General features: G+C 36.8%; 1 protein-coding gene and 2 long non-coding RNA genes across 5 annotated transcripts; 1 reads left to right on the plus strand and 2 right to left on the minus strand.

Annotated features, from left to right (window-relative positions):
* Positions 1-7,708: 7,708 nt before the first annotated feature.
* On the minus strand, positions 7,709-20,027 carry LOC123162045 (uncharacterized). The gene is made up of 2 exons (XM_044579853.1): positions 13,897-20,027; positions 7,709-9,413 (listed from the first exon to the last, which is right to left on the minus strand). Exon 1 carries the CDS (start codon positions 20,025-20,027, stop codon positions 17,853-17,855), a length of 2,175 nt encoding a protein of 724 aa, XP_044435788.1. The 3' UTR covers positions 7,709-9,413; positions 13,897-17,852.
* On the minus strand, positions 13,790-22,143 carry LOC123162047 (uncharacterized). Its single transcript, XR_006481008.1, has 2 exons — positions 22,005-22,143; positions 13,790-15,573 (listed from the first exon to the last, which is right to left on the minus strand). It is a non-coding gene; the product is annotated as an uncharacterized lncRNA (long non-coding RNA).
* Positions 22,144-23,037: 894 nt separating this feature from the next.
* On the plus strand, positions 23,038-26,020 carry LOC123163062 (uncharacterized). 3 transcript variants are annotated; one of them, XR_006481691.1, is made up of 3 exons: positions 23,038-23,963; positions 24,742-25,536; positions 25,617-26,020. It is a non-coding gene; the product is annotated as an uncharacterized lncRNA (long non-coding RNA). The 3 variants fall into 3 exon arrangements; XR_006481689.1 differs by having other exon boundaries at positions 24,742-26,020; XR_006481690.1 differs by having other exon boundaries at positions 23,038-23,957; positions 24,742-26,020.
* The last annotated feature ends 1,672 nt before the right edge of the window (positions 26,021-27,692 follow it).

A 27,692-nucleotide genomic window follows, 5' to 3' on the forward strand; every position in this document is an offset into this window, starting at 1 on the left:
AATATCAACTTGTTGTTACTTCGTTTAGTATTTAGCTTTTCCACAATCAGGACTAGTAGTTGTAGAATTGTGTTATTCTTCCTTATAATTATTCTAGAATCTTCTTTTGGCGAATCGTGATTTGAAAATCCGATAGAAGGTGTTAAGTATTTTTCTACTTCTTTTAATGCTTGGCTATATTCACTCATTCAAGTTATGATACAACTAGAGTCTTTACTTCTTGTATTAACCTTTTAACTTCAAGTATATCACGTCTTATTTCAGCACCTGATAATGAATCTTTATTCTTATTTATGACACCACTTAGATTCTTACCAATGGACAAAACTTCTTCTTTAATATAGTTGTTGTTCTTACAAATTATAAGGTTTCTACCTTTCGATTCTTCTAATTTCTGTAGAACTAGATCAATTTTATTATTCAAGCTTGCGTATTTTTCTACTAACTTATTGTGTTCTTTTAACGGAATTTCAAATTTTTGGTCTAAATTATCTTGCCTTTTTCCCCAAGTTATATAAAAGTTATGAATGAGGTCGACAATTAAATTTAGTTGGCTATGACTAGTATGCCATGTATGTTCTTCGGAAGGATTTATTCCGCACCGTATGCTAATATTTTCTTTGGTAGAGATCAGTCTACCTGTACTAATTTCTAAATTTAAATACTTTAATCTTTCAATGATTAAAACTCTGGCTGAGATACCAAGACACAAAATATAATTAATTTAAATTTTAAAAGCTTTATTAAATTCTTACGTAATTTAAATTTTGTGAAATTATTTAATTAACTAATTCATAATTAATATGCTGGATCTTTTACGGGTTGGCGAAACCAACGAGACAGCCTACGGGTATGCAGCAATTGTGTTAATCCTACTCGGTACTCTCCGTATTCATCACTTTGTTGCTTCAGAAGCAGCTAAGTTCTTTCGCTTGATGTTTATATTACAAATTTATTTGATGAATTCCTACCGTCTTCCCAGGCAATTCCACCCGAAGTGAACACTTCTCTACGGCCACAAGGTTCTCATTCAAATGCCATACATCGGCTAAACAGAGAACTACCGGCAGAGGTTTCTCCTATAGGATCCCTAGCGTAAGAACTCATTTCATAAATTCATAATATAAAAACCAAGTGAAACCCGAAACTACTTCACTTCGACAACATAATTTACATACAGATTTCCCTTTCGGGAGACCCCAAAGGGATTACAAAGAGAAAAAGATGACTACCTTCTGCCTACCTCCACCACTGGATGATACAATGCCTCAAAGGCTTATTACAAACTGGAGATGGCTACAACTACTAGTCCAGATTGTGGAGAAGCTAAATACTAAACGAGGTAACAACGAGTTGATATTATCTTCATCCGGAATAGTCTCATCCTCTAAAATTATTAATTCTGAAAAATGGAACTATCTAAAAGCCTCTCTAGAAGAGACAAGACCATCCAGTTAATAAGGCAAGATTCTAGGCCGCTAACCATGATGAATAGGATATCATGCAGAAGTGACGACATAGATAATTTAGAAGAGGTTATAGACATGGAACGCGAATTAGAAAGATATCAGAGAGACACGTTAAGAAAAATAAGACCGCAACAGGTATACCACATGGGCATATTTGAAAGTAAAAGCGGATTATACAGAATATCTAGAGAAGTAGAATTAAGTGTGTTAACGCATCCGGTTGATTTAAGAATTGTTAGCAAAAATATTGAGAATGAAGTTAAATATTCAGGTTACAAATATATTCACCAAGGGATGTATATTATAGGAGTAAAAGGAATGACAAGAAAGAAATTAGGAATGAAGGTATTAATTACATTACTTGATAAAAGATGGGAGTTGGTAGACAAAGCATCATTAGGCTTTATGGAAGGAGATATGAAAGAAAATAGATTAATAACATATATAGCTCCAGACTTAATGATGCCTGTAAAAGAATTTATTGAGAAAATGAGCTTTGGGTTTCAAACCAAAGGATATGAAGATTTTAAAGGAACAAATTTGTTAGTAAGCATTGAATTCATAGGGAGACTCACGAATAAAAGCAGCTCTAGATACAAAGTAAACGTAATGACGTAATAGAGAGCATGCAATCTAAAGACATAAAATTTATGAGCCCTCTTAAAATTGGTTCTGAAGAGAGAGCAGGAGAGGAATGGAATATAAGCGAATTAATAGAAAAGAAAGAGTTGAAGCAGCTAGAAAATTATATAAGCTACCAAAATAGCGAAGGAACTAGTAGCATTAGATTCTTGAACTATAAATCCGCAGTCGTAGACGAAATAGAACCTCTTTTGTCAGAAGCAGAGAGTAGTGATAGTAGGAATAAAGGAGTAAAAGAATGCATGGAAAAGGCAGACTTAGAAGATGAATTAAAACATTGGGAAGAAAAATTAAAACGCATAAACTGGGAATATAATAATTCAATGACATCAGATTGGCCTAAAATAAGAGAAAGAGAATTATTATTTATTAGAGAAATTTCAAGACTAAAAAGATTAATGAAGGATAAAAAACCAGTCATTAGTAACCTAGTGGTGCCAAAGAATAATATTAAATGCGAAGAAAATACCGATATTAAGAATAAAGCCGAAAGTCGTAAGGAGAAAGCCATAAGTGAAGAAGATCAATGGGATATATATAATAAGCTATTATTAGAAAGTTATGAAGAAGAAGAAGAACAATGGATGAATATGAAGATAAAAATTATATTGATTCTAAGCAAAATGCTGATTTTATAAACTCGTTAGATGACGAAAGTCTGCATAATTTAGAAAATGCGATGGAAGCCATGGAAGTAGATTTAGGTGGTCATAAAAGAAGAAGAGGATATGGCGAGTCTTCTATAAAAAGAGAAGGAGAAAGAGAGAGCCCTACTCGATCTGCTGGAAATGGCCTCCTAAAAAAGATGATTATCAACCTACATATATTCCTGGACAATATACATTTATGGGTTCTAAAAGAAGAGGTTTTGAAAAAGTAGTGCAGTTCCAAAACTCTAGGAATGATGGTGCAATTCTGAATTTAGCAGCCCATGACCCTGTAGATAGGCCGAATATAATTAGTGTGTGGAAAGGATTAATAGTCCAAAAATATATACAAAATCAATATAATATAGGGAATAAGGTGGAAGATATGATAACATATCTTGAAACATTTTTGGGAGAATTAGTAAAAATATTATGGGAACAATGGGTAGAGACATATCCAGACCAATACGAAGAACTAAAAAGAGCTGGAAGTAATCATAATAACTTTGACAATGTCATATCAAATATGGTCATAGCAGAAGATCCAGAATTGGGTCATACCACATTGCAAAATGAAAGGTTGAGAGAAATAGAAAAATTAACTTTAACAAGTTGGAAAGGTATAAAGGAATTTTCTCAACATTATTTATACAATGCTACCACAGCTAAGCAAGGCTACAATAAAGGTGTGGTTGAAAGGTATTTTAATAAGTTACCAGATCCATTAGGATCAATAATATTTGAAGAATATAAGAAAGATACTGCGGGCATAGACATAAATATATCTCAAGCTATAACTTTCATGTTTAAACATCTTAGAAAGGTATGCACAAGTATACATGCCCAGAGGTCTATGAAGAAATCCGATTATAATTTCTGGAATAAAATCGTCCAAATACCACTAACATATGGCGAAGAAAGACACAAGAGTAAGAAATATTATAAACCACAAAGAGATAATAGAAATTTTAGAACAAAGAAAAGATATTTCTGATGAAGATCGGATAATAGAGCCCCATTCTTGCATAAAAGAAATGTTAGAAGATATAATCCTAGAAAATCATATGATAAAACATGTAGATGTTTCATATGCAATTCACCTGATCATTTAAGTAAAAATTGCCCTAATAAAGATCAGAAAAGGTACTCTAGTAAATATGAAGAGCAACAGAGAGTATTAATTATAGATAGTGTTAATGAGAATATACTAGTATGTGATGATGAAATAAAAGATGACGAGTCAATATACTCCATCATAGAAACAGATGAAATAGAAGATGAAGAGCTAGAAGAAGAATCTAGTGAAGATGAAATAGATTTAATAGATGATCTATCAGGATTAAAAGTAGAGATGATGAACCAGGTAGATTGTGAACATGATTGGATTAGGGGAAAAGGAGATTATAATATAAAATGTGCCTTTTGCATATATTACCCCAGCCAAGAGAATAGGTATACATGTAGTTTATGCTTAAGACAAGCTTGTAACTCATGCCTAAAATCTACGAATCGAAGGTGGAGACAAGAAATAGAATATGAACCTAAAGATAGAATATTATCTAGTAGAGTTGGAAATCTGGAAAATAGACTAAATAAGTTAGAGGCAGAACTAGAGGATCTAAAATCTAACTTAGAAAAGAAAGCAAATACAGAGGAAGAGAACATTATAGTTGATGGCGCGGAAATAGAGGAGCAAATAATAACATAAAGAGATCAAATATTAGAACCAAATATATAGCAAGATAGGTTCTACCAGAACATGGAAGACAGCATAACAGAGAATAGATATAAAGTCATACATGATCATATTAAAGGCAAATAAAATAATTTACCTAACTTATTTCTCTGATCATCATTATTACAGGAATGAAGAGAAACACACTTGTAGGAGGAAGTGAAAGCTACATATCTGGAAATAACACCAGAATAAGGATATTGCCGCTAAATACATTCAATTTCAAACCAAAAGATCATATCTATGTTTATGATATGGAAAGATGCTTATTGGAGATTAAGGACATAATCAGAAGACAAGAAAAAGGTTATATGCAATCTAATATCAATAACCCTGCAGTATATTTTACACCAAGACCAACATATATTATGTTCGATGGAATACCTATGACATTGGAAAAAATACAAATAAGGCGTGATGAAATCAAGTATGCCACAAATTGTTCCAAGATAATGAAAGGTTGTTATTTCGAGTATCGAGAACTGATAGAAAGAATATAAATGAAGTAAATTCTTCAAAATATCAATCATACATAGAATGCCTTATCAAAGGAGTTGATCCTTTGGACGGAGAATACATAGAATTGAAGATAGTTGAAAAACATAAAGAAGTTGCAAAGACAATGAAGGCAGAATTGAAGGAAGAAATTTTAATAGAATTATGATCAGAAATGAATGAAAATTTTGAAGAGCTAAAGAAAGAATATGATCAAAAATACAATTTCACAATTTTCGAGGCAGACAATATGGATATTGCCGGGCACGGGCAACCAATTGAATAAAAGAAGGAAAGTAATAATCAAATATACTCGAAAATGAATTGATATGAATATCAATTATTCGGGCGCGGAGGACCTATACCCGAATATTGAAAGAACTCGAAATATTGATAAGGTGTTAAAGAACTCGAAATATTGATAAGGTAGCAGTAGCAGTAGCAGTAGCAGTAGCAGTAGCAGTAGCAGTAGCAGTAGCAGTAGCAGTAGCAGTAGCAGTAGCAAGTAGCAGTAGCAGTACAGGAGCAGTAGCCAGGAGCAAAGTAGCAGTAAGCAGTAGCAGTAGCAGTAAGCAGCAGGGAGCGCAAGGAGCACAGCAGCAGCAGGAGCCCGCAGCAGTAGGCAGTAGCAGCAGGAGTAGTAGCAGTAGCAGCAGCAGGAGCAGGAGCAGCAGCAGGTAGCACAGGAGCCAGGCAGGCAGGAGGGAGTAGCAGTAGCAGTAGCAGTAGCAGTAGCACGTAGCAATTAGCAGTAGCAGTAGCAGTAGCATACGCAGTAGCAGCACATCAGGCAAGCAGTAGCAGTAGCAGTAGGCAGTAGCCAGTAGCAGTCAGGCAGTAGCACAGCAGGCAGCAGCAGCAGGCAGCAGTAGCAGCAGCAGCAGCAGTAGCAGCAGGAGGAGTAGCAGTAGCAGTAGCAGTAGCGTAGTAGCATGCAGCAGCAGAGCAGCAGCAGTAGCAGCAGCGCAGCAGGAGGAGGAGCAGCAGCAGTAGCAGTAGCAGTAGCAGCAGGAGCAGTAGCAGTAGCAGTAGCAGTAGCAGTAGCAGTAGCAGTAGCAGTAGCAGTAGCAGTAGCAGCAGCAGTAGCAGTAGCAGTAGCAGCAGCAGCAGCAGCAGTAGCAGTAGCAGTAGCAGTAGCAGTAGCAGTAGCAGTAGCAGCAGCAGTAGCAGCAGCAGCAGCAGCAGCAGCAGCAGCAGCAGCAGTAGCAGCAGGAGGAGTAGCAGTAGCAGTAGCAGTAGCAGTAGTAGCAGCAGCAGCAGGAGCAGCAGCAGTAGCAGCAGCAGCAGCAGCAGGAGGAGCAGCAGCAGTAGCAGTAGCAGTAGCAGCAGCAGCAGTAGCAGTAGCAGTAGCAGTAGCAGTAGCAGTAGCAGTAGCAGTAGCAGTAGCAGTAGCAGTAGCAGTAGCAGTAGCAGTAGCAGCAGCAGTAGCAGCAGCAGCAGCAGCAGCAGGAGCAGGAGCAGGAGCAGCAGCAGGAGCAGCAGCAGCAGCAGCAGCAGCAGCAGCAGCAGCAGCAGGAGCAGTAGCAGTAGTAGTAGTAGTAGTAGCAGTAGTAGTAGTAGCAGTAGTAGTAGTAGTAGTAGTAGTAGTAGCAGCAGCAGTAGTAGTAGTAGTAGTAGTAGTAGTAGTAGTAGTAGTAGTAGTAGTAGTAGTAGTAGTAGTAGTAGTAGTAGTAGTAGTAGTAGTAGTAGTAGTAGTAGTAGTAGTAGTAGTAGTAGCCATCTCCAGTTTGTAATAAGCCTTTGAGGCATTGTATCATCCAGTGGTGGAGGTAGGCAGAAGGTAGTCCTCTTTTTGTCTTTGTAATCCCTTCAGGGGTCTCCCGAAAGGGAAACCCGTATGTAAATTATGTTATCAAAGTGAAGTAGTTTTGGGTTTCACTTGGTTTTTGTATTATGAATTTATGAGATGAGTTCTTATGCTAGGGATCCTATAGGAGAAACCTCTGCCGGTAGTTCTCTGTTTAGCCAATGTGTGGCATTCGAATGAGAACCTTGTGGCCATAGAGAAGTGTTCCCTTCGGGTGGAACTGCCTAGGAAGACGGTAGGAATTCATCAAATAAATTTGCAATATAAACTTCAAGTGAAAGAACTTAGCTGCTTCTGAAGCAACATATATAGTGATAAATACGAAGAGTACCGAGTAGGATTAAGACAACTGCTGCATACCCGTAGGCTGTCTCGTTGGTTTCGCCAACCCATAAAAGATCCTGCATATTAATTAAGAATTAGTTAATTAAGTAATTTCACAAAATTTAAATTACATAATAATTTAATAAAACTTTTTAAAAAAAATAATTTATTATATTTTGTGTGTTGGTATCACAAAATATAATAAATTAAATTTTTAAAAGCTTTATTAAATTCTTACGTAATTTAAATTTTGTGAAATTATTTAATTAACTAATTCTTAATTAATATGCAGGATCTTTTACGGGTTGGCGAAACCAACGAGACAGCCTACGGGTATGCAACAGTTGTGTTAATCCTACTCGGTACTCTCCGTATTCATTACTATGTTGCTTAAGAAGCAGCTAAGTTCTTTCACTTGATGTTTATATTACAAATTTATTTTATGAATTCCTACCGTCTTCCCAGGCAGTTCCACCCGAAGGGAACACTTCTCTACAACCACAAGGTTCTCATTCAAACGCCATACATCGGCTAAATAGAGAACTACCGTCAGAGGTTTCTCCTATAGGATCCCTAGCGTAAGAACTCATTTCATAAATTCATAATATAAAAACCAAGTGAAACCCGAAACTACTTCACTTCGACAACATAATTTACATACGGATTTCCCTTTCAGGAGACCCCAAAGGGATTACAAAGAGAAAAAGAGGACTACCTTCTGCCTACCTCCACCACTGGATGATACAATGCCTCAAAGGCTTATTACAAACTGGAGATGGCTACTACTACTACTACTACTACTACTACTACTACTACTACTACTACTACTACTACTACTACTACTACTACTACTACTACTACTACTACTACTACTACTGAGGAGAGTGAGGGAAGTGGTGCTCTGGTGCTTGCGATGCTCTGGAGACTGGTGTTGTGTAGACTGTTGTTCTGTGTCTGCGCTCAGTCCTCCTCCTTTTATAGTGCGCGAGGGATGCTGGATGCTCCACTCTTTTATTCTTCTACGTCTTAGCTGGAGGCCAGGGTATCTCATATCTTGACACGGCTTATGCACCGGTGAAGTGCCTCAGTGTTTGCGACATCAAGCCTTGCGTGACTCCGATGCTAGACTGATATTTTTGTCTAGACTGAGAACTTTGTCCAGACTGATAATTTTGTCCAGACTGGAATATTTGTCTTGACCGCGAATTTTGTCTTGACTGGAACTTTTGTCTTGACTGGAATCTTTGTCTTGACAGATGATTTTGTCCAGACTGAAGCTCTTGTCTTCATTGCAACTCTTGTTCTTGCATGCACCGTGCTATGAGTTATCCATGCACGGTTGAATATTGTCTTCATGCAACTTGGATGAAGGGTATTGTCTTGAATGAGGACCTTTCCTGATACGGATGTTGCATGGCTGCTTCTTGCATAATTATTCTTGCTACCATTATTTATTTATTTATTTTTTAATTTTTTTGGGCATGGGTATGGGTCTACCCCGCCCATATTATTGATAACACCTTATCAATATTTCTAGTTCTTTAACACCTTATCAATATTTTGAGTTCTTTCAATATTCGGGTATAGGTCCTCCGCGCCCGAATAATTGATATTCATATCAATTCATATTTGAGTATATTTGACTATTACTTTCCTTCTTTTATTCAATTGGTTGCCCATGCCCGGCAATATCCATATGGTCTGCCTCAGAAATAGTAAAATCATATTTTTGATCATATTCTTTCTTTAGCTCTTCAAATTTTTTGTTCATTTCTGATCATAATTCTTTTAAAATTTCTTTCTTCAATTCTGCCTTCATTGTCTTTGCAACTTCTTTAAGTTTTTCAACTATCTTCAATTCTATGTATTCTCCGTCCAAAGGATCAACTCCTTTGATAAGACATTCTGTGTATGATTGATATTTTGAAGAATTTACTTCATTTATATTCTTTCTATCAGTTCTCGATACTCGAAATAACAACCTTTCATTATCTTGGCCCAATTTGCGGCATACTTGATTTCATCACGCCTTATTTGTATTTCTTACAATGTCATAGATATTCCATCGAACATAATATATATTGGTCTTGGTGTCAAATATACTGCACGGTTATTGATATTAGATTGCATATAACCTTTTTCTTGTCTTCTGATTATGTCCTAAATCTCCAATAAGCATCTTTCCATATCATAAACATGGAAATTGAATGTATTTGGCGGCAATATCCTTATTCTGGTGTTATTTCCAGATATGTAGCTTTCACTTCCTCCTACAAGTGTGTTCCTCTTCATTCCTGTAGAAATGATGATCAGAGAAATAAGTTAGGTAAATTATTTTATTTGCCTTTAATACGATCATGTATGACTTTATATCTATTCTCTGTTATGCTGTCTTCCATGTTCTGGTAGAACCTATCTTGCTATATATTTGGTTCTAATATTTGATCTCTTTCTGTTATTATTTGCTCCTCTATTTCCATGCCTTCAACTATAATGTTCTCTTCCTCTGTATTTGCTTTGTTTTCTAAGTTAGATTTTAGATCCTCTAGTTCTGCCTCTAACTTATTTAGTCTATTTTATAGATTTCTAACTCTGCTAGATAATATTCTATCTTCAGGTTCATATTCTATTTCTTGTCTCCACCTTTGATTCATAGATTTTTGGCATGAGTTACAAGCTTGTCTTAAGCATAAACTACATGTATACCTATTCTCTTGGCTGGGGTAATATATGCAAAAGGCACATTTTATATTATAATCTCCTTTACCCCTAATCCAATCATGTTCACAACCTACCTGGTTCATCATCTCTACTTTTAATCCTGATAGATCATCTATTAAATCTATTTCATCTTCACTAGATTCTTCTTCTAGCTCTTTAGTTTCTATTTCATCTGTTTCTATGATGGAGTATATTGACTCGTCATCTTTTATTTCATCATCATATACTAGTATATTCTCATTAAAACTATCCATAATTAATACTCTCTCTTGCTCTTCATATTTACTAGAGTACCTTTTCTGATATTTATTAGGGCAAGTTTTACTTAAATGAAAAGGTGAATTGCATATGAAACATCTACATGTTTTATCATATGATTTTCTAGGATTATATCTTCTAACATATCTTTTATGCAAGAATAGGGCTCTATTTCCCGATCTTCGTAAGAAATATCTTTTCTTTGTTCTAAAATTTCTATTATCTCTTTGTGGTTTATAATATTTCTTACTCTTGTGTCTTTCTTCGCCATATGTTAGTGGTATTTGGACAATTTTATTGCAGAAATTATAATCGGATTTCTTCATAACCTATGGGCATGTATACTTGTACATACCTTTCTAAGATGTTTAAACACGAAAGTTATAGCTTGAGATATATTTATGTCTATGCCCGCAGTATCTTTCTTATATTCTTCAAATATTATTGGTCCTAATGGATCTGGTAACTTATTAAAATACCTTTCAACCACACCTTTATTGTAGCCTTGCTTACCTGTGGTAGCATTGTATAAATAATGTTGAGAAAATTCCTTTATACCTTTCCAACTTGTTAAAGTTAATTTTTCTATTTCTCTCAACCTTTCATTTTGCAATGTGGTATGACCCAATGCTGGATCTTCTGCTATGACCATATATATTTGATATGACATTGGCAAAGTTATTAGGATTACATCCAGCTCTTTTTAGTTCTTCGTATTGGTGTGGATATGTCTCTACCCATTGTTCCCATAATATTTTTACTGATTCTCCCAAAAATGTTTCAAGATATGTTGTCATATCTTCCACCTTATTCCCTATATTATATTGATTTTGTATATATTTTTGGACTATTAATCCTTTCCACACACTAATTATATTCGGCCAATCTACAGGGTCATGGGCTGCTAAATTCAGAATTGCACCATCATTCCTAGAGTTTTGTAACTGCACTACTTTTTCAAAACCTCTTCTTTTAGAACCCATAAATGTATATTATCCAGGAATATATGTAGGTTGATAATCATCTTTTTTTGGAGGCCATTTTCCAGCAGATCGAGTATGTCTCTGTCTTTCTCCTTCTCTTTTTACAGAAGACTCGCCATATCCTCTTCTTCTTTTATGACCACCTAATCTACTTCCATGGCTTCCATCGCATTTTCTAAATTATGCAGACTTTCGTCATCTAACAAGTTTATAAAATCAGCATTTTGCTCGGAATCAATATAATTTTTATTTTCATATTCATCCCATGGTTCTTCTTCTTCTTCATAACTTTCTAATAATAGCTTATTATTGATATCCCATTGATCGTCTTCACTTATGGCTTTCTCTTTATGACTTTCGGCTTTATTCTTAATATCGGTATTTTCTTCGCGTTTAATATTAATCTTTGGCACCACTGGGTTACTAATGACTGGTTTTTTATCCTTTATTAACCTTTTTATTCTCGAAATTTCTCTAATAAAGAATAATTCTCTTTCTCTTATTTTAGGCCAATCTGATGTCACTGAATTATTATATTCCCAGTTTATGTGTTTTAATTTTTCTTCCCAATGTTTTAATTCATCTTCTAAGTCTGCCTTTTCCATGCATTCTTTTACTCCTTTATTCCTACTATCACTACTCTCTGCTTCTGACAAAAGAGGTTCTATTTCGTCTACGGCTGCGGATTTATAGTTCAAGAATCTAATGCTACTAGTTCCTTCGCTATTTTGGTAGCTTATATAATTTTTTGGCTTCTTCAACTCTTTCTTTTCTATTAATTCGCTTATATTCCATTCCTCTCCTGCTCTCTCTTTAGAACCAATTTTAAGAGGTCTCATAAATTTTATGCCTTTAGATTACATGCTCTCTATTACGTCATTTACATTTACTTTGTATCTAGAGCTGCTTTTATTCGTGAGTCTCCCTATGAATTCAATGCTTACTAACAAATTTGTTCCTTTAAAATCTTCATATTCTTTGGTTTGAAACCCAAAGCTCATTTTCTCAATAAATTCCTTTACAGGCATCATTAAGTCTGGAGCTATATATGTTATTAATCTATTTTCATTCATATCTCCTTCCATAAAGCCTAATGATCCTTTGTCTACCGACTCCCATCTTTTATCAAGTAATGTAATTAATACCTTCGTTCCTAATTTCTTTCTTGTCATTCCTTTTACTCCTATAATATATATCCCTTGGTGAATATATTTGTAACATGAATATTTAAGTTCATTCTCAACATTTCTGCTAACAATTCTTAAATCAACCAGATGTGTTAACACACTTAATTCTACTTCTCTAGATATTCTGTATAATCCGCTTTTACTTTCAAATATGCCCATGTGATATACCTGTTGCGGTCTTATTTTTATTACGTGTCTCTCTGATATCTTTCTAATTCATGTTCCATGTCTATAACCTCTTCTAAATTATCTATGTCGTCACTTCTGCATGATATCCTATTCATCATGGTTACCGGCCTAGAATCTTGCCTTATTAACTGGATGGTCTTGTCTCTTCTAGAGATGCTTTTAGATAGTTCCATTTTTCAGAATTAATATTTTTAGAGGATGAGACTATTCCGGGTGAAGATAATATCAACTCGTTGTTACCTCGTTTAGTATTTAGCTTTTCCACAATCTGGACTAGTAGTTGTTGAATTGTGTTATTCTACCTTATAATTATTCTGGAATCTTCTTTTGGTGAATCGTGATCTGAAAATCCGAAAGAAGGTGTTACGTATTTTTCTACTTCCTTTAATGCTTGGCTATATTCACTCATTCAAGTTATGATACAACTAGAGTCTTTACTTCTTGTATTAACCTTTTAACTTCAAGTATATCGCGTCTTATTCCAGCACTTGATAATGAATCTTTATTCTTATTTACGACACCACTTAGATTCTTACCAATGGATAAAACTTCTTCTTTAATATAGTCGTTGTTCTTACAAATTATAAGGTTTCTACCTTTCGATTCTTCTAATTTCTGTAGACCTAGATCGATTTTATTATTCAAGCCTGCGTATTTTTGTACCAACTTATTGTGTTCATTTAACATACTTTCATATTTTTGGTCTAAATTATCTTGTCTTTTTCCCAGTGTTATATAAAAGTTATGAATGAGGTCGACAATTAAATTTAGTTGGCCACGTATGTTCTTCGGAAGGATTTATTCTGCACCATATGCTAATATTTTCTTTGGTAGAGATCAGTCTACCTGTACTAATTTCTAAATTCAAATACTTTAATCTTTCAATGATTAAAACTCTGGCTGAGATACCAACACACAAAATATAATAAATAAATTTTTTTAAAAGTTTTATTAAATTATTATGTAATTTAAATTTTGTGAAATTATTTAATTAACTAATTCTTAATTAATATGTAGGATCTTTTATGGGTTGGCGAAACCAACGAGACAACCTACGGGTATGCATCAGTTGTCTTAATCCTACTCGGTACTCTCCGTATTTATCACTATGTTGCTTCAGAAGCAGCTAAGTTCTTTCACTTGAAGTTTATATTGCAAATTTATTTGATGAATTCCTACCGTCTTCCCAGGCAATTCCACCCGAAGGGAACACTTCCCTACGGCCACAAGGTTCTCATTCGAACGCCACACATCGGCTAGACAGAGAACTACCGGCAAAGGTTTCTCCTATAGGATCCCTAGCGTAAGAACTCATCTCATAAATTCATAATATAAAAACCAAGTGAAACCCGAAATTGTTCACTTCAACAACATAATTTACATACAGATTTCCCTTTCGGGAGACCTCGAAGGGATTACAAAGAGAAAAAGAGGACTACCTTCTGCCTACCTCCACCACTGGATGATACAATGCCTCAAAGGCTTATTACAAACTGGAGATGGCTACTACTACTACTACTAAGGAGGGTGAGGGAAGTGGTGCTCTGGTGCTTGCGATGCTCTGGAGACTGGTGTTGTGTAGACTGTTGTTTCGTGTCCGCGCTCAGTCCTCCTCCTTTTATAGTGCGCGAGGGATGCTGGATGCTCCCCTCTTTTATTCTTCTGCGTCATAGCTGGAGGCCGGGGTATCTCGTAGCTTGACACGCCTTATGCACCGCTGAAGTGCCTCAGTGTTTGCGACAACAAGCCTTGTGTGACTCTGATGCTAGACTGATATTTTTGTCTAGACTGAGAACTTTGTCCAGACTGAGAATTTTTTCTAGAGTGGAATATTTGTCTTGACCATGAATTTTGTCTTGACTGGAATCTTTGTCTTGACAGATGATTTTGTCCAGGCTGAAGCTCTTGTCTTCATTGTAACTCTTGTTTTTGCATGCACCGTCCTATGAGTTATCCATGCATGGTTGAATATTGTCTTCCTGCGACTTGGATGAAGGGTCTTGTCTTGAATGAGGACCTTTCCTGATATGGATGTTGCATGGCTGCTTCTTGCATAATTATTCTTGCTACCATCATTTTTTCATTTTTTATTTTTTCATAATTTTTTTGGGTATGGGTATGGGTCTACCCCACCCATATTATTGATAACACCTTATCAGTATTTTGTGTTCTTTCAATATTCGGGTATAGGTCCTCCGCGCCCGAATAATTGATATTCATATCAATTCATATTCAGGTATATTTGATTATTACTTTCCTTCTTTTATTCAATTGGTTGCCTGTTCCCGGCAATATCCATATGGTCTGCCTCAGAAATAGTGAAATCGTATTTTTGATCATATTCTTTCTTTAGCTCTTCAAAATTTTCGTTCATTTCTGATCGTAATTCTTTTAAAATTTCTTCCTTTAATTCTGCCTTCATTGTCTTTGCAACTTCTTTAAGTTTTTCATCTATCTTCAATTCTATGTATTCTCCGTCCAAAGGATCAACTCCTTTGATAAGGCATTCTTTGTATGTCTCATATTTAGGGGATTCTTCTTCTTTAGCCTTCTGGGAGCTTGATGCTTCTCCCTTTGTATATTTAGGAAGTGGTAGAGTGGTTATATTGCTACTTATGCCTCTTCATCTTTCGATATATTCTTTGGCTTTTGGGTCTATATAATAATCTTGCCCAATTAGTTCTCTTGCCCATTTTAGGGCCTCATTGTAATCATCATATTTTTTCCATGTTAAGTCTTCTTTCTTCCGTCTTGCCTCAAATTTCTCTTTTACAATATCTTCATAGCTCATATATATTCCTGGCTTATTTCCATCAAATATTATATATAGAGTCTTTTCTTTTTGCATCTCCTTTGGTGGCGCTTTGGGGATGCCTTGATTTAATTCATTAATGTATTCAGCTAGGCTATTAAGGATTGCTAGCATGTAACCTTGGTCTTCTCTTTTTCTGGTGTATTGAAACCAGAAATTGTCCAATATGCACCTCTGGGTGTCATTAATTTTGATATGACTTTTAGGCTTGAAGTTCAAGTGCCTGGTGCAAATACTTTGAGCTTATTCGTTTCTCCAAATATGTATGCTTCATGTCCTCCAGGAAGTGATCCTTTCTTCATTGCTATAAAATTGAGGAGCGAGAGAATATGTCAGGCAAACTATTATCTTTACCTTTGATATGTTCAAATATTACTTTATATCCATTCCCTGCTATAGTATCTTCGAATAATACCCATCTTCTAGTTGAACTTTTCTTGCTAATCTGATTATAATATCTACATATTGCTTCACAGTCTGTTCGTACTGTAAATTCCTTAAATCCAAAATATAATCTAAAAGCATTAATTGCGTGAACTACCGCAAGAATTTCTCTATCAATATTATTTACTGTCTTTAATTTGTAACTTCCTGAAGCATATCTACATATTTTCTCCTCAGTTTTGGGAGAATATTTGTTGGGTTTTTTCTTTAATATAGCTCCCCAACCTACTTTAGAGGCATCGGTTTCAATTATAAAGTAATAGTCTTCAAATGGTAATTCTAAAGGTTTCAAATTCTTGACCTTGTCTTTAATGGTCCTTACTAGTTTTATATCTTGTGAGTTAAAATATCTTTGACCATTCTTTCTTAATTTAGCATATAAAGGTCCAGCAAGCTTTGCTAGGTTATCTATATAATTCCTGGCATAATTTCCAATTCCTAAGAATTGCTGCAATATCTTTTTATCACTCAGATTATCAGGGAATTGCAAAGTTTTCTTTGCAATATGTTCTTGTAAATATATTTTTCCTTCTCCTATTTCATGACCAAGGAAATTTATTTTCTCTCTACAAATTTCCATTTTCATTTTAGATAGTATGAGTCCATTTTGTTCTATCTTTCTAAAGAAGACTTCAAGATGAGCTATATGCTCTTTATATGATTTTGAGAAGACCAGCAAATCATCTACGTATACCAATATAAATGCTTGATTCTCATTGAATATGTTCTGCATTTTTCTTTGAAATAATGCAGGTGCATTCTTTATACCCAATGGAATTACTAGCCATTCATAATGGCCTAGTGGACAAGTTAAAGTTGTCCAAGGAATGGATTCCTCTGCCATCTTTACTTGCCAGAATCCTGCTTTTAAGTCAAGCTTTGAAAAATATTTGCTCCCTTGGATTCTATTTATCCATTCTTGTTTATTAGGTATATTGTAGGCATCATCTACTGTATTAAAGTCTTTTAAAATTAATTACCATCCTAGACTTACCCCTAGCTTCTTCAGCATGATTTCTAACTATAAATGCAGCTGAACGGTGAGGACTTTTGCTCTCTCTGATTGCTCTTAATTTTAACAATTCTTCAATATGCATCTTAAATTCCTCTATATCTTTTGGTGTAGCTTCTATTGGGCCTGATTTGATTATATAATCTGGGTTTATGATGTTTATCTTACAAATTATGGAGTTCTTGTCCCAATGTTTCATTGGTATTTCTCCTATAATTTGTATATCTTCTAACCTTTGCACAATCTTGTCTATATCCTTTTTGGACTTTATATCTCTATACCAATTTGGTGCAAATGATTGTAGTCCTATGCACTCTGTGGAAGTATTTTCTATATGATATTCTTCTATAGCTTCACTAAGATCTTCTTCATTGCAGGTTTTAGGGGATTCTGTTGTAGTATCATATTCATCTTTTGTGTTGGATATTTCAGCTAGTTGTACAACCTTTCTTTGTTTTCGTACTTCAGATATGTATGGGACATTATCTTGATACGGGACAAATATAACACCTTCTTCATGTATAATAGTGGTTTGGAGAGAATGTTGTAAAAATCTTAATCCTAATATCATGTCATCATTTATTACTGATAAATCTCTAAGTGTGATTTTGTCTATTATATATTTTGTACCATTAATATATGTTTCTATGTTATATGCTAACTGGTTATGGATTTTCTTTATACCTGACATATCTGTAGATACCTCAGCTTTATTATCATCTATAGTTTTTACTATTTCAGGACACTTAACGAAGTACTTGTCATGAATGATATTTTTTGTGCACCCTGTATCTAATAAGGCTAAATCTTATAGGAAATATTTGGTTTTAATACTATTCTAACCGGAATCCTTATTCCTAGAACTTCTTTAAATGGCAACCACACTATATATTTATTTCCAAAGTTGGTTATGGCATCTCTTAATTGAATTAATCTATCTCCATTTTTATCTCTTACTGTTATCATTTGCTCTTTCATTTCAGTGCCTTCAACTACAATGTTCTCTTCCTCTGTATTTGCTTTGTTTTCTAAGTTAGATTTTAGATCCTCTAGTTCTGCCTCTAACTTATTTAGTCTATTTCTAGATTTCTAACTCTGCTAGATAATATTCTATCTTCAGGTTCATATTATATTTCTTGTCTCCACCTTTGATTCGTAGATTTTAGGCATGAGTTACAAGCTTGTATTAAGCATAAACTACATGTATACCTATTCTCTTGGCTGGGGTAATATATGCAAAAGGCACATTTTATATTATAATCTCCTTTTCCCCTAATCCAATCATGTTCACAATCTACCTGGTTCATCATCTCTACTTTTAATCCTGATAGATCATCTATTAAATCTATTTCATCTTCACTAGATTCTTCTTCTAGCTCTTCATTTTCTATTTCATTTGTTTCTATGATGGAGTATATTGACTCGTCATCTTTTATTTCATCATCACATACTAGTATATTCTCATTAACACTATCTATAATTAATACTCTCTCTTGCTCTTCATATTTACTAGAGTACCTTTTCTGATCTTTATTAGGGAAAGTATTACTTAAATGATCAGGTGAATTGCATATGAAACATCTACATGTTTTATTATATGATTTTCTAGGATTATATCTTCTAACATTTCTTTTATGCAAGAATGGGGCTTTATTATCTGATCTTCGTAAGAAATATCTTTTCTTTGTTCTAAAATTTCTATTATCTCTTTGTGTTTTATAATATTTCTTACTCTTGTGTCTTTCTTCGCCATATGTTAGTGGTATTTGGATGATTTTATTGCAGAAATTATAATTGAATTTCTTCATAGACCTCTGGTCCTGTATACTTGTACATACCTTTCTAAGATGTTTAAACACGAAAGTTATAGCTTGAGATATATTTATGTCTATGCCCGCAGTATCTTTCTTATATTCTTCAAATATTATTGATCCTAATGGATCTGGTAACTTATTAAAATACCTTTCAACCACACCTTTATTGTAGCCTTGCTTAGCTGTGGTAGCATTGTATAAATAATGTTGAGAAAATTCCTTTATACCTTTCCAACTTGTTAAAGTTAATTTTTCTATTTCTCTCAACCTTTCATTTTGCAATGTGGTATGACCCAATTCTGGATCTTCTGCTATGACCATATTTGATATGACATTAGCAAAGTTATTAGGATTACTTCCAGCTCTTTTTAGTTCTTCGTATTGGTCTGGATATGTCTCTACCCATTGTTCCCATAATATTTTTACTGATTCTCCCAAAAATGTTTCAAGATATGTTATCATATCTTCCACCTTATTCCCTATATTATATTGATTTTGTATATATTTTTGGACTATTAATCCTTTCCAAACACTAATTATATTCGGCCTATCTACAGGGTCATGGGCTGCTAAATTCAGAATTGCACCGTCATTCCTAGAGTTTTGGAACTGCACTACTTTTTCAAAACCTCTTCTTTTAGAACCCATAAATGTATATTGTCCAGGAATATATGTAGGTTGATAATCATCTTTTTCAGGAGGCCATTTTCCAGCAGATCGAGTAGGTCTCTCTCTTTCTCCTTCTCTTTTTACAGAAGACTCGCCATATCCTCTTCTTCTTTTATGACCACCTAAATCTACTTCCATGGCTTCCATCGCATTTTCTAAATTATGTAGACTTTCGTCATCTAATGAGTTTATAAAATCAGCATTTTGCTCGGAATCAATATAATTTTTATCGTCATATTCATCCCATGGTTCTTCTTCTTCTTCATAACTTTCTAATAATAGCTTATTATTGATATCCCATTGATCGTCTTCACTTATGGCTTTCTCTTTATGACTTTCGGCTTTATTCTTAATATCGGTATTTTCTTCGCGTTTAATATTAATCTTTGGCACCATTGGGTTACTAATGACTGGTTTTTTATCCTTTATTAACCTTTTTATTCTCGAAATTTCTCTAATAAAGAATAATTCTCTTTCTCTTATTTTAGGCCAATCTGATGTCATTGAATTATTATATTCCCAGTTTATGTGTTTTAATTTTTCTTCCCAATGTTTTAATTCATCTTCTAAGTCTGCCTTTTCCATGCATTCTTTTACTCCTTTATTCCTACTATCACTACTCTCTGCTTCTGACAAAAGAGGTTCTATTTCGTCTACGGCTGCGGATTTATAGTTCAAGAATCTAATGCTACTAGTTCCTTCGCTATTTTGGTAGCTTATATAATTTTCTGGCTTCTTCAACTCTTTCTTTTCTATTAATTCGCTTATATTCCATTCCTCTCCTGCTCTCTCTTTAGAACCAATTTTAAGAGGTCTCATAAATTTTATGCCTTTAGATTACATGCTCTCTATTACGTCATTTACATTTACTTTGTATCTAGAGCTGCTTTTATTCGTGAGTCTCCCTATGAATTCAATGCTTACTAACAAATTTGTTCCTTTAAAATCTTCATATTCTTTGGTTTGAAACCCAAAGCTCATTTTCTCAATAAATTCCTTTACAGGCATCATTAAGTCTGGAGCTATATATGTTATTAATCTATTTTCATTCATATCTCCTTCCATAAAGCCTAATGATCCTTTGTCTACCGACTCCCATCTTTTATCAAGTAATGTAATTAATACCTTCGTTCCTAATTTCTTTCTTGTCATTCCTTTTACTCCTATAATATATATCCCTTGGTGAATATATTTGTAACATGAATATTTAAGTTCATTCTCAATATTTCTGCTGACAATTCTTAAATCAACCAGATGTGTTAACACACTTAATTCTACTTCTCTAGATATTCTGTATAATCCGCTTTTACTTTCAAATATGCCCATGTGATATACCTGTTGCGGTCTTATTTTTATTACGTGTCTCTCTGATATCTTTCTAATTCATGTTCCATGTCTATAACCTCTTCTAAATTATCTATGTCGTCACTTCTGCATGATATCCTATTCATCATGGTTACCGGCCTAGAATCTTGCCTTATTAACTGGATGGTCTTGTCTCTTCTAGAGATGCTTTTAGATAGTTCCATTTTTCAGAATTAATATTTTTAGAGGATGAGACTATTCCGGATGAAGATAATATCAACTCGTTGTTACCTCGTTTAGTATTTTGCTTTTCCACAATCTGGACTAGTAGTTGTTGAATTGTGTTATTCTGCCTTATAATTATTCTGAAATCTTCTTTTGGTGAATCATGATCTGAAAATCCGAAAGAAGGTGTTACATATTTTTCTACTTCCTTTAATGCTTGGCTATATTCACTCATTCAAGTTATGATACAACTAGAGTCTTTACTTCTTGTATTAACCTTTTAACTTCAAGTATATCGCGTCTTATTCCAGCACTTGATAATGAATCTTTATTCTTATTTACGACACCACTTAGATTCTTACCAATGGATAAAACTTCTTCTTTAATATAGTCGTTGTTCTTACAAATTATAAGGTTTCTACCTTTCGATTCTTCTAATTTCTGTAGACCTAGATCGATTTTATTATTCAAGCCTGCGTATTTTTGTACCAACTTATTGTGTTCATTTAACATACTTTCATATTTTTGGTCTAAATTATCTTGTCTTTTTCCCAGTGTTATATAAAAGTTATGAATGAGGTCGACAATTAAATTTAGTTGGCCACGTATGTTCTTCGGAAGGATTTATTCTGCACCGTATGCTAATATTTTCTTTGGTAGAGATCAGTCTACCTGTACTAATTTCTAAATTCAAATACTTTAATCTTTCAATGATTAAAACTCTGGCTGGGATACCAACACACAAAATATAATAAATAACTTTTTTTTTAAGTTTTATTAAATTATTATGTAATTTAAATTTTGTGAAATTATTTAATTAACTAATTCTTAATTAATATGCAAGATCTTTTATGGGTTGGCGAAACCAACGAGACAGCCTACGGGTATGCAGCAGTTGTCTTAATCCTACTCGGTACTCTCTGTATTTATCACTATGTTGCTTCAGAAGCAGCTAAGTTCTTTCACTTGAAGTTTATATTGCAAATTTATTTGAAGAAATTCCTACCGTCTTCCCAGGCAGTTTCACCTGAAGGGAACACTTCTCTACGGCCACAAGGTTCCCATTCGAATGCCACAAATCGGCTAAACAAAGAACTACCGGCAGAGGATTCTCCTATAGGATCCCTAGCGTAAGAACTCATCTCATAAATTCATAATATAAAAACCAAGTGAAACCCGAAATTGTTCACTTCGACAACATAATTTACATACAGATTTCCCTTTCGGGAGACCTCGAAGGGATTACAAAGAGAAAAAGAGGACTACCTTCTGCCTACCTCCACCACTGGATGATACAATGCCTCAAAGGCTTATTACAAACTGGAGATGGCTACTACTACTACTACTAAGGAGGGTGAGGGAAGTGGTGCTCTGGTGCTTGCGATGCTCTGGAGACTGGTGTTGTGTAGACTGTTGTTTCGTGTCCGCGCTCAGTCCTCCTCCTTTTATAGTGCGCGAGGGATGCTGGATGCTCCCCTCTTTTATTCTTCTGCGTCATAGCTGGAGGCCGGGGTATCTCGTAGCTTGACATGCCTTATGCACCGCTGAAGTGCCTCAGTGTTTGCGACATCAAGCCTTGCGTGATTCCGATGCTAGACTGACATTTTTGTCTAGACTGAGAACTTTGTCCAGACTGAGAATTTTGTCCAGACTGAAATATTTGTCTTGACTGCGAATTTTGTCTTGACTGGAACTTTTGTCTTGACTGGAATCTTTGTCTTGACAGATGATTTTGTCCAGACTGAAGCTCTTGTCTTCATTGCAACTCTTGTTCTTGCATGCACCGTCCTATGAGTTATCCATGCATGGTTGAATATTGTCTTCATGCAACTTGGATGAAGGGTCTTGTCTTGAATGAGGACCTTTCCTGATACGGATGTTGCATGGTGCTTCTTGCATAATTATTCTTGCTACCTTTTTTTTGGGTATGGGTATGGGTCTACCCCGCCCATATTATTGATAACACCTTATCAATATTTTGAGTTCTTTCAATATTCGGGTATAGATCCTCCGCGCCCGAATAATTGAATATATATATATATATATATATATATATATATATATATATATATATATATATATATATATATATGGAAAAGCAAACCTATGCAACAATCTTGTGGAGGTGGCAATCATAGCCACATGTTCTCATTGAGATCTGGTCCCTATACTTTCCCTCTTTCGATTTTCTTCATTTTAACTATTGCATAGTTATTTCCTCATATAGACAAAATGGGACCATGGTCCTTGTTTATAGCCCAGTAGAGGCCAGTAGTAGGCTGGCAAGCCGTCAGGGAGCCAGTGCTCGGCCCGTGCGCTTACAGTTCCCAGCCCACGAAAAGGTTCCCAGATGCATTCGGTGCCGACTGCCACCTCTCCGTCTCTGTTTTTCTCCCCTGCTCATGCCTCTCTCTCACTCCCTCGCCGGTTCGGATCCACACCACGGCCACACCTTCCGATCAGCATGGCCTCCCCTATGCCCCTCCTCTCCATCACTCACGATCACCACCCTAGCATGGAGCCCAGCCGTCTGCACATCTTATTTCTCCTCCCTAGCAGAGTAGATCTGGATCGGGCTCCTTTCTTCCTGCACCGTTCCCGGTACGCCAACCTCCACCACTGCCTTCTCTACATTCACCTCCTCCTCCTACGACCCGTGCTACAGCAGCAGCGTCCCACCATCCCCCAACCATCACCTTCCTCCCCCATTTTGTGACCCGTCGACGGTGCCACGACCAGGACGACCACCACTTCTGGAGCGGCCGAGTTCTGCCCGAGAAGGCGACACCGCACACCGACAAATCAAGTCGAGCCGACGGAGCAGAGCTCCGTGAGGAGGAGGAGCTCCATGCGGCCGCGACGCCCAAGGAAGGAGCAGCTCCGGTGCAGGCTGTCTACAGTCGCCATCGGAGCGGGGTGCTGTTGCCCGCTCCCCAAATCTCTCCGCCCCCTTCGGCTGCGTTGGGATGTAGCACTGGCGCTTGTCGTCCTCTTCGTGCACCAATACTTCAACGGGGTCGCGGACATAGGCAAATGGAGAAGGCCGGCGTAAAGCCGGGTCTCCTGTACTCGTGGTTGCTTCGAGGTCGAGTTGGTTGCTACAAATCATAGACTGGAACAACACTGGATGTACTGGTGGATTGGAGTCCCCTGTTTTAGTGCTTGGTGCTCTCTCCTTTGCTCTGACAGTGGTGACCGGCTGCAAGCAGATGAATTTGTGTAAGGGTAACATCCTGTGGTACCTGCTCTTGATTGTTTAGTATAGCTATTAGTACTGCTATTTTTGCCTAATGTTTTTTCTTGAAGTATGATTGTTCCAGTGAGTATTATTGGTTTGTTAATCTGCTCAGCACTAATATTTTAGCTGAAATTTGCAGAGTTTCAGTTTTTTGTACCTCTTTACTGCCACACATTCGTGGTCACTGTATGAGTCTAGATGCACTTTTTTTTTCTTGGGTAGCACACACTCATGAGATGAAAAAGAAAACAAAGAACTGCTCATAGAAACCTGGAAAAGATGTTGGAAATAAAACTGAAATGTAGTTTTTGTTCTCCTAGTTTACATTTTATTTTTTCAGTGGGATGCTCATGATTTTATTATAAACTCGGTTGAGACTAATTTCAATGGGATGCTCATAATTAGTTTCGCCCTTTTTTGCCTTATTATTTTTGCTTGAAAGTACGAGGTCAGTTATGAAAGTGAGGTATAGCTCAACGATTTTCTCAGAATCGTCACCTGCGGGGGCAGCATGTGTATAGATCAGAGGGTTTGCTTTCACCTGCTCATTTTTGTGAAGGTTCAGGGTCATTGATGTGTAGGTATGTTTTTGTTCAGTTAGCATGGGGATGGGGCGTGTTCTTCTCCCAGGAATGTTCATTTTTGTCACACTCATTTTATGCTCTAGGCAATTACTGTTGTTTTTGTAAGTTAGTGTACATTGATCATTTTTTTGCTGCAACTACTCACAAAGGAACCTTCTGTTATTTTCATTTTTTGAAGCAGAAGAAGAATGCAAGCTAGTGAATTAAAAGAAGCTTGAGACTCTGATTCCTGTTGGGCCAAGCTACTTCCTTTTATGAATGGGTCAAGTCTTAAATTGTTAGTCGAGTACACATATTTTTCAAGGTGGCTGGAGTGTGCTCATATGATTAGGTAGGTATATTGTTGAAGCAGTATCCCTGTTCCAAATCAGTGACACAATCTAACACTGGTACGACTCAACCCAATCCATCAGTATGCATGTAAGTATGAGAATTTTCATGCCAAAAATTGTTCTCGATTGTTAGTAATTGTTATATATGTATCTCATTTCTGCGCAATAGTTTGTTAGATAACCAAAACAGCTGTAACTTCTTCCTAACCGTGTCACTTATTTACATTTCTTACAAGTTTTATTTCATAGTTTTTGTTTGCACCTGTAACATCAGTTTCAGTTTTCACTAATTCAGCCCAATCTTCAGCCTGACGGTCTCTATTTCATCAGTCTTCAGTATACCATTGTTTATTCTAGTATTTCAGCAAATACTCTTCATTTTTTCAGTTAATGGTGGGTGGCTGCTTTCTCTGCTACTCCTTGTACCTGCCTCGGCCACCATTACCTTCGCGGCATTCTGCAATTGTAAATGAAACATGCAAGTTATACCCCTCATGGTGGTCTAGTGTCACAGAAACCTTTCTCCGCCATTTGTGAGAACCTTGAACGATCATATGTGTTCACTCTTTATATTGGATGGGGCACCTTTGATACCATGAACGTTACACCCTCGATTCACTAGATGGCAAAACAATGCATTTTAGGTGCGACAAAACAATGCATTCATCCTCATTTTACCATGTTGTTTGTGTAGAGCTAATCATGCATTACTTTTGGCAAGCAGATCAAAACCATCAAACCAGGCCTTACTACCACGCCCAAATTCAACTGGTCAATGCCCCCTTTCTCTTTGCATTGCCAAGCCCACCGGACAAAATGCATGCATGTTTCCTCAATAAGCAAACACGCATGGCTGGTAGGAGTACACGAGAAAGGGCGCTCTGAAATTTGCTTCAGTTCCTCTGAGCGCTCACAAACAAACAAAACATTTTACTTCTGGCCACGGACCGTCTGCCAGCAGCCCTGCCAGTCTTCCCTCGGTTCACGCGACAAGGCAGTCCATACACCATCCACATGTGATCAGTGGGGCTTTTCACAAGTCTTTCTAGTGGAAGCATATTTATTTACATGTACCCAGTTTGGTTGGGCATTATAAAGTAAATAAGGAAATATGTCACTTGTTTTAAACTTCAAAGCATGACTTTGCACTCAGTTATACTACCTCCATTCCTAAATATAAGACGTTTGGGCAGTTTAAATTAAACTGCACGAACGTCTTATACTCCCTCCGTTCCTTTATGTAAGGTGTATTCTTTTGAGCACGGTGACCAAGGCACATAATTGAAAAGAATTTTAGACGAAAATACCCTTAACTAATTAGGTAGTTAGTAGCTTAATTATCAGCAACAAAATAACTAGCAACCTAATACAAGGCAACTAAATCTCACAGCACCAGAATAAAATCAATCTGTGGGATGGGAGAGAGAGAAATGTGAGATGTGCTACCCTAACGTAAGTTGGAGGAGGTGAGGATCATACTACACACCGGTTGCATTCCTAGTTCGTGCCAATCTTGCTAAGGGGCACCGACCTGCCGCAGGCGCCTCCGGCCACCAGCCAACACCCACGAGCGGCCACCACGAACGGCGCACACCTGAAGAAGACCAAGGGTCGTCGCTCGTGGCGCCGGTCCTGTCTTGACAGCCACCGCCACCTGTATAGGGCATCGCACTACACGCCGCGCTCACCTGCACTGGCCATCAACCCGCATCTCTAGAGCCGACGCCAACACTGGGTCTCCTCTTCTTCAAGATCCCGGCCGGCAGCTGAGACGGGTAGAGCTCCTCCCCATGTCTTCCTCACGGGACGAGCTCTCCTCCTCCCGCAGCTTCCTCTCTCGCTGGCATAGCGGGCTAGAGTACATATGAGGATGCGGTGGTGGTGCAGCTAGCTGGTGGCACGCGGTGCAGGAGGCCGTGGGAAGGAGGGAGGAGGCACCACCAGATGGGGAGGAAGGCGGGTGGGGAGGAAGGAGGGGGCATCGCCAGGTGGAGGGGAGTGGTGTCGAGGGAGTGGAAAGAATCGAGGAGGGCATGATCTATTTTGACCACTTGACCTAGGGCTTTTTCACCGGGATCGTCATTGGTCATGGACCCACTCGACGAGCCCTTCGTTGCCGTGTGGACCAATGATTATATGGTTCCACTGGTAGCCACCAGCGAACAGTGCGAGGTGCAACAAAGTCTAGTAGTGAATAGTAAAAATCAACGGTGAAAAACGAGCGATTTTTAGGATTCATTAACAGTAACGAACGATCAATTTGTAATCAGAAACACACTATTCACACCATGCTTGGCGTATTCGTTCTCGGTCGGGAACCTTCATTTTTCATTTACCGAACCCTTCACACTCGTATGTATGCACCTTTTATAACTGGACTGGATACTCTTTCGCTTCTTTGTCATTTGTACACACGGTTTGGTACACCGTCCCACTCGGCGCTCCCGACCGTTCTATCTCTCTGATATGGTGTTCTCGTGTTGTCGTAGTGACATGGGAACCTTATGAAGCCTCTCACCATTGTAGGTATGTCCTGTTTTCATATGGGGCGGGTACCTTTTAATCGTACAACTATCAGTGTACCATCCGAGCACTGCCTTGCTCCCGCCGGTCTCCCGCCCACTCTCTATTTTGTTGTTCTTTTCTCTCTCTTTTCGTAAGAGGAAACATTAATATTAACGGGCATTTTACAACAGAAAAACATGCGGATATCCCCCCGCTTGGCGTTATTGTATCGCTGAATCGTCATAATGATGTGGGAACCTTCATCATCGTCTACCAAACCTTACACACTCATATG

This window comes from Triticum aestivum, chromosome 7B (genome assembly GCF_018294505.1).
Source record: "Triticum aestivum cultivar Chinese Spring chromosome 7B, IWGSC CS RefSeq v2.1, whole genome shotgun sequence".
Lineage (NCBI taxonomy): Eukaryota > Viridiplantae > Streptophyta > Magnoliopsida > Poales > Poaceae > Triticum > Triticum aestivum.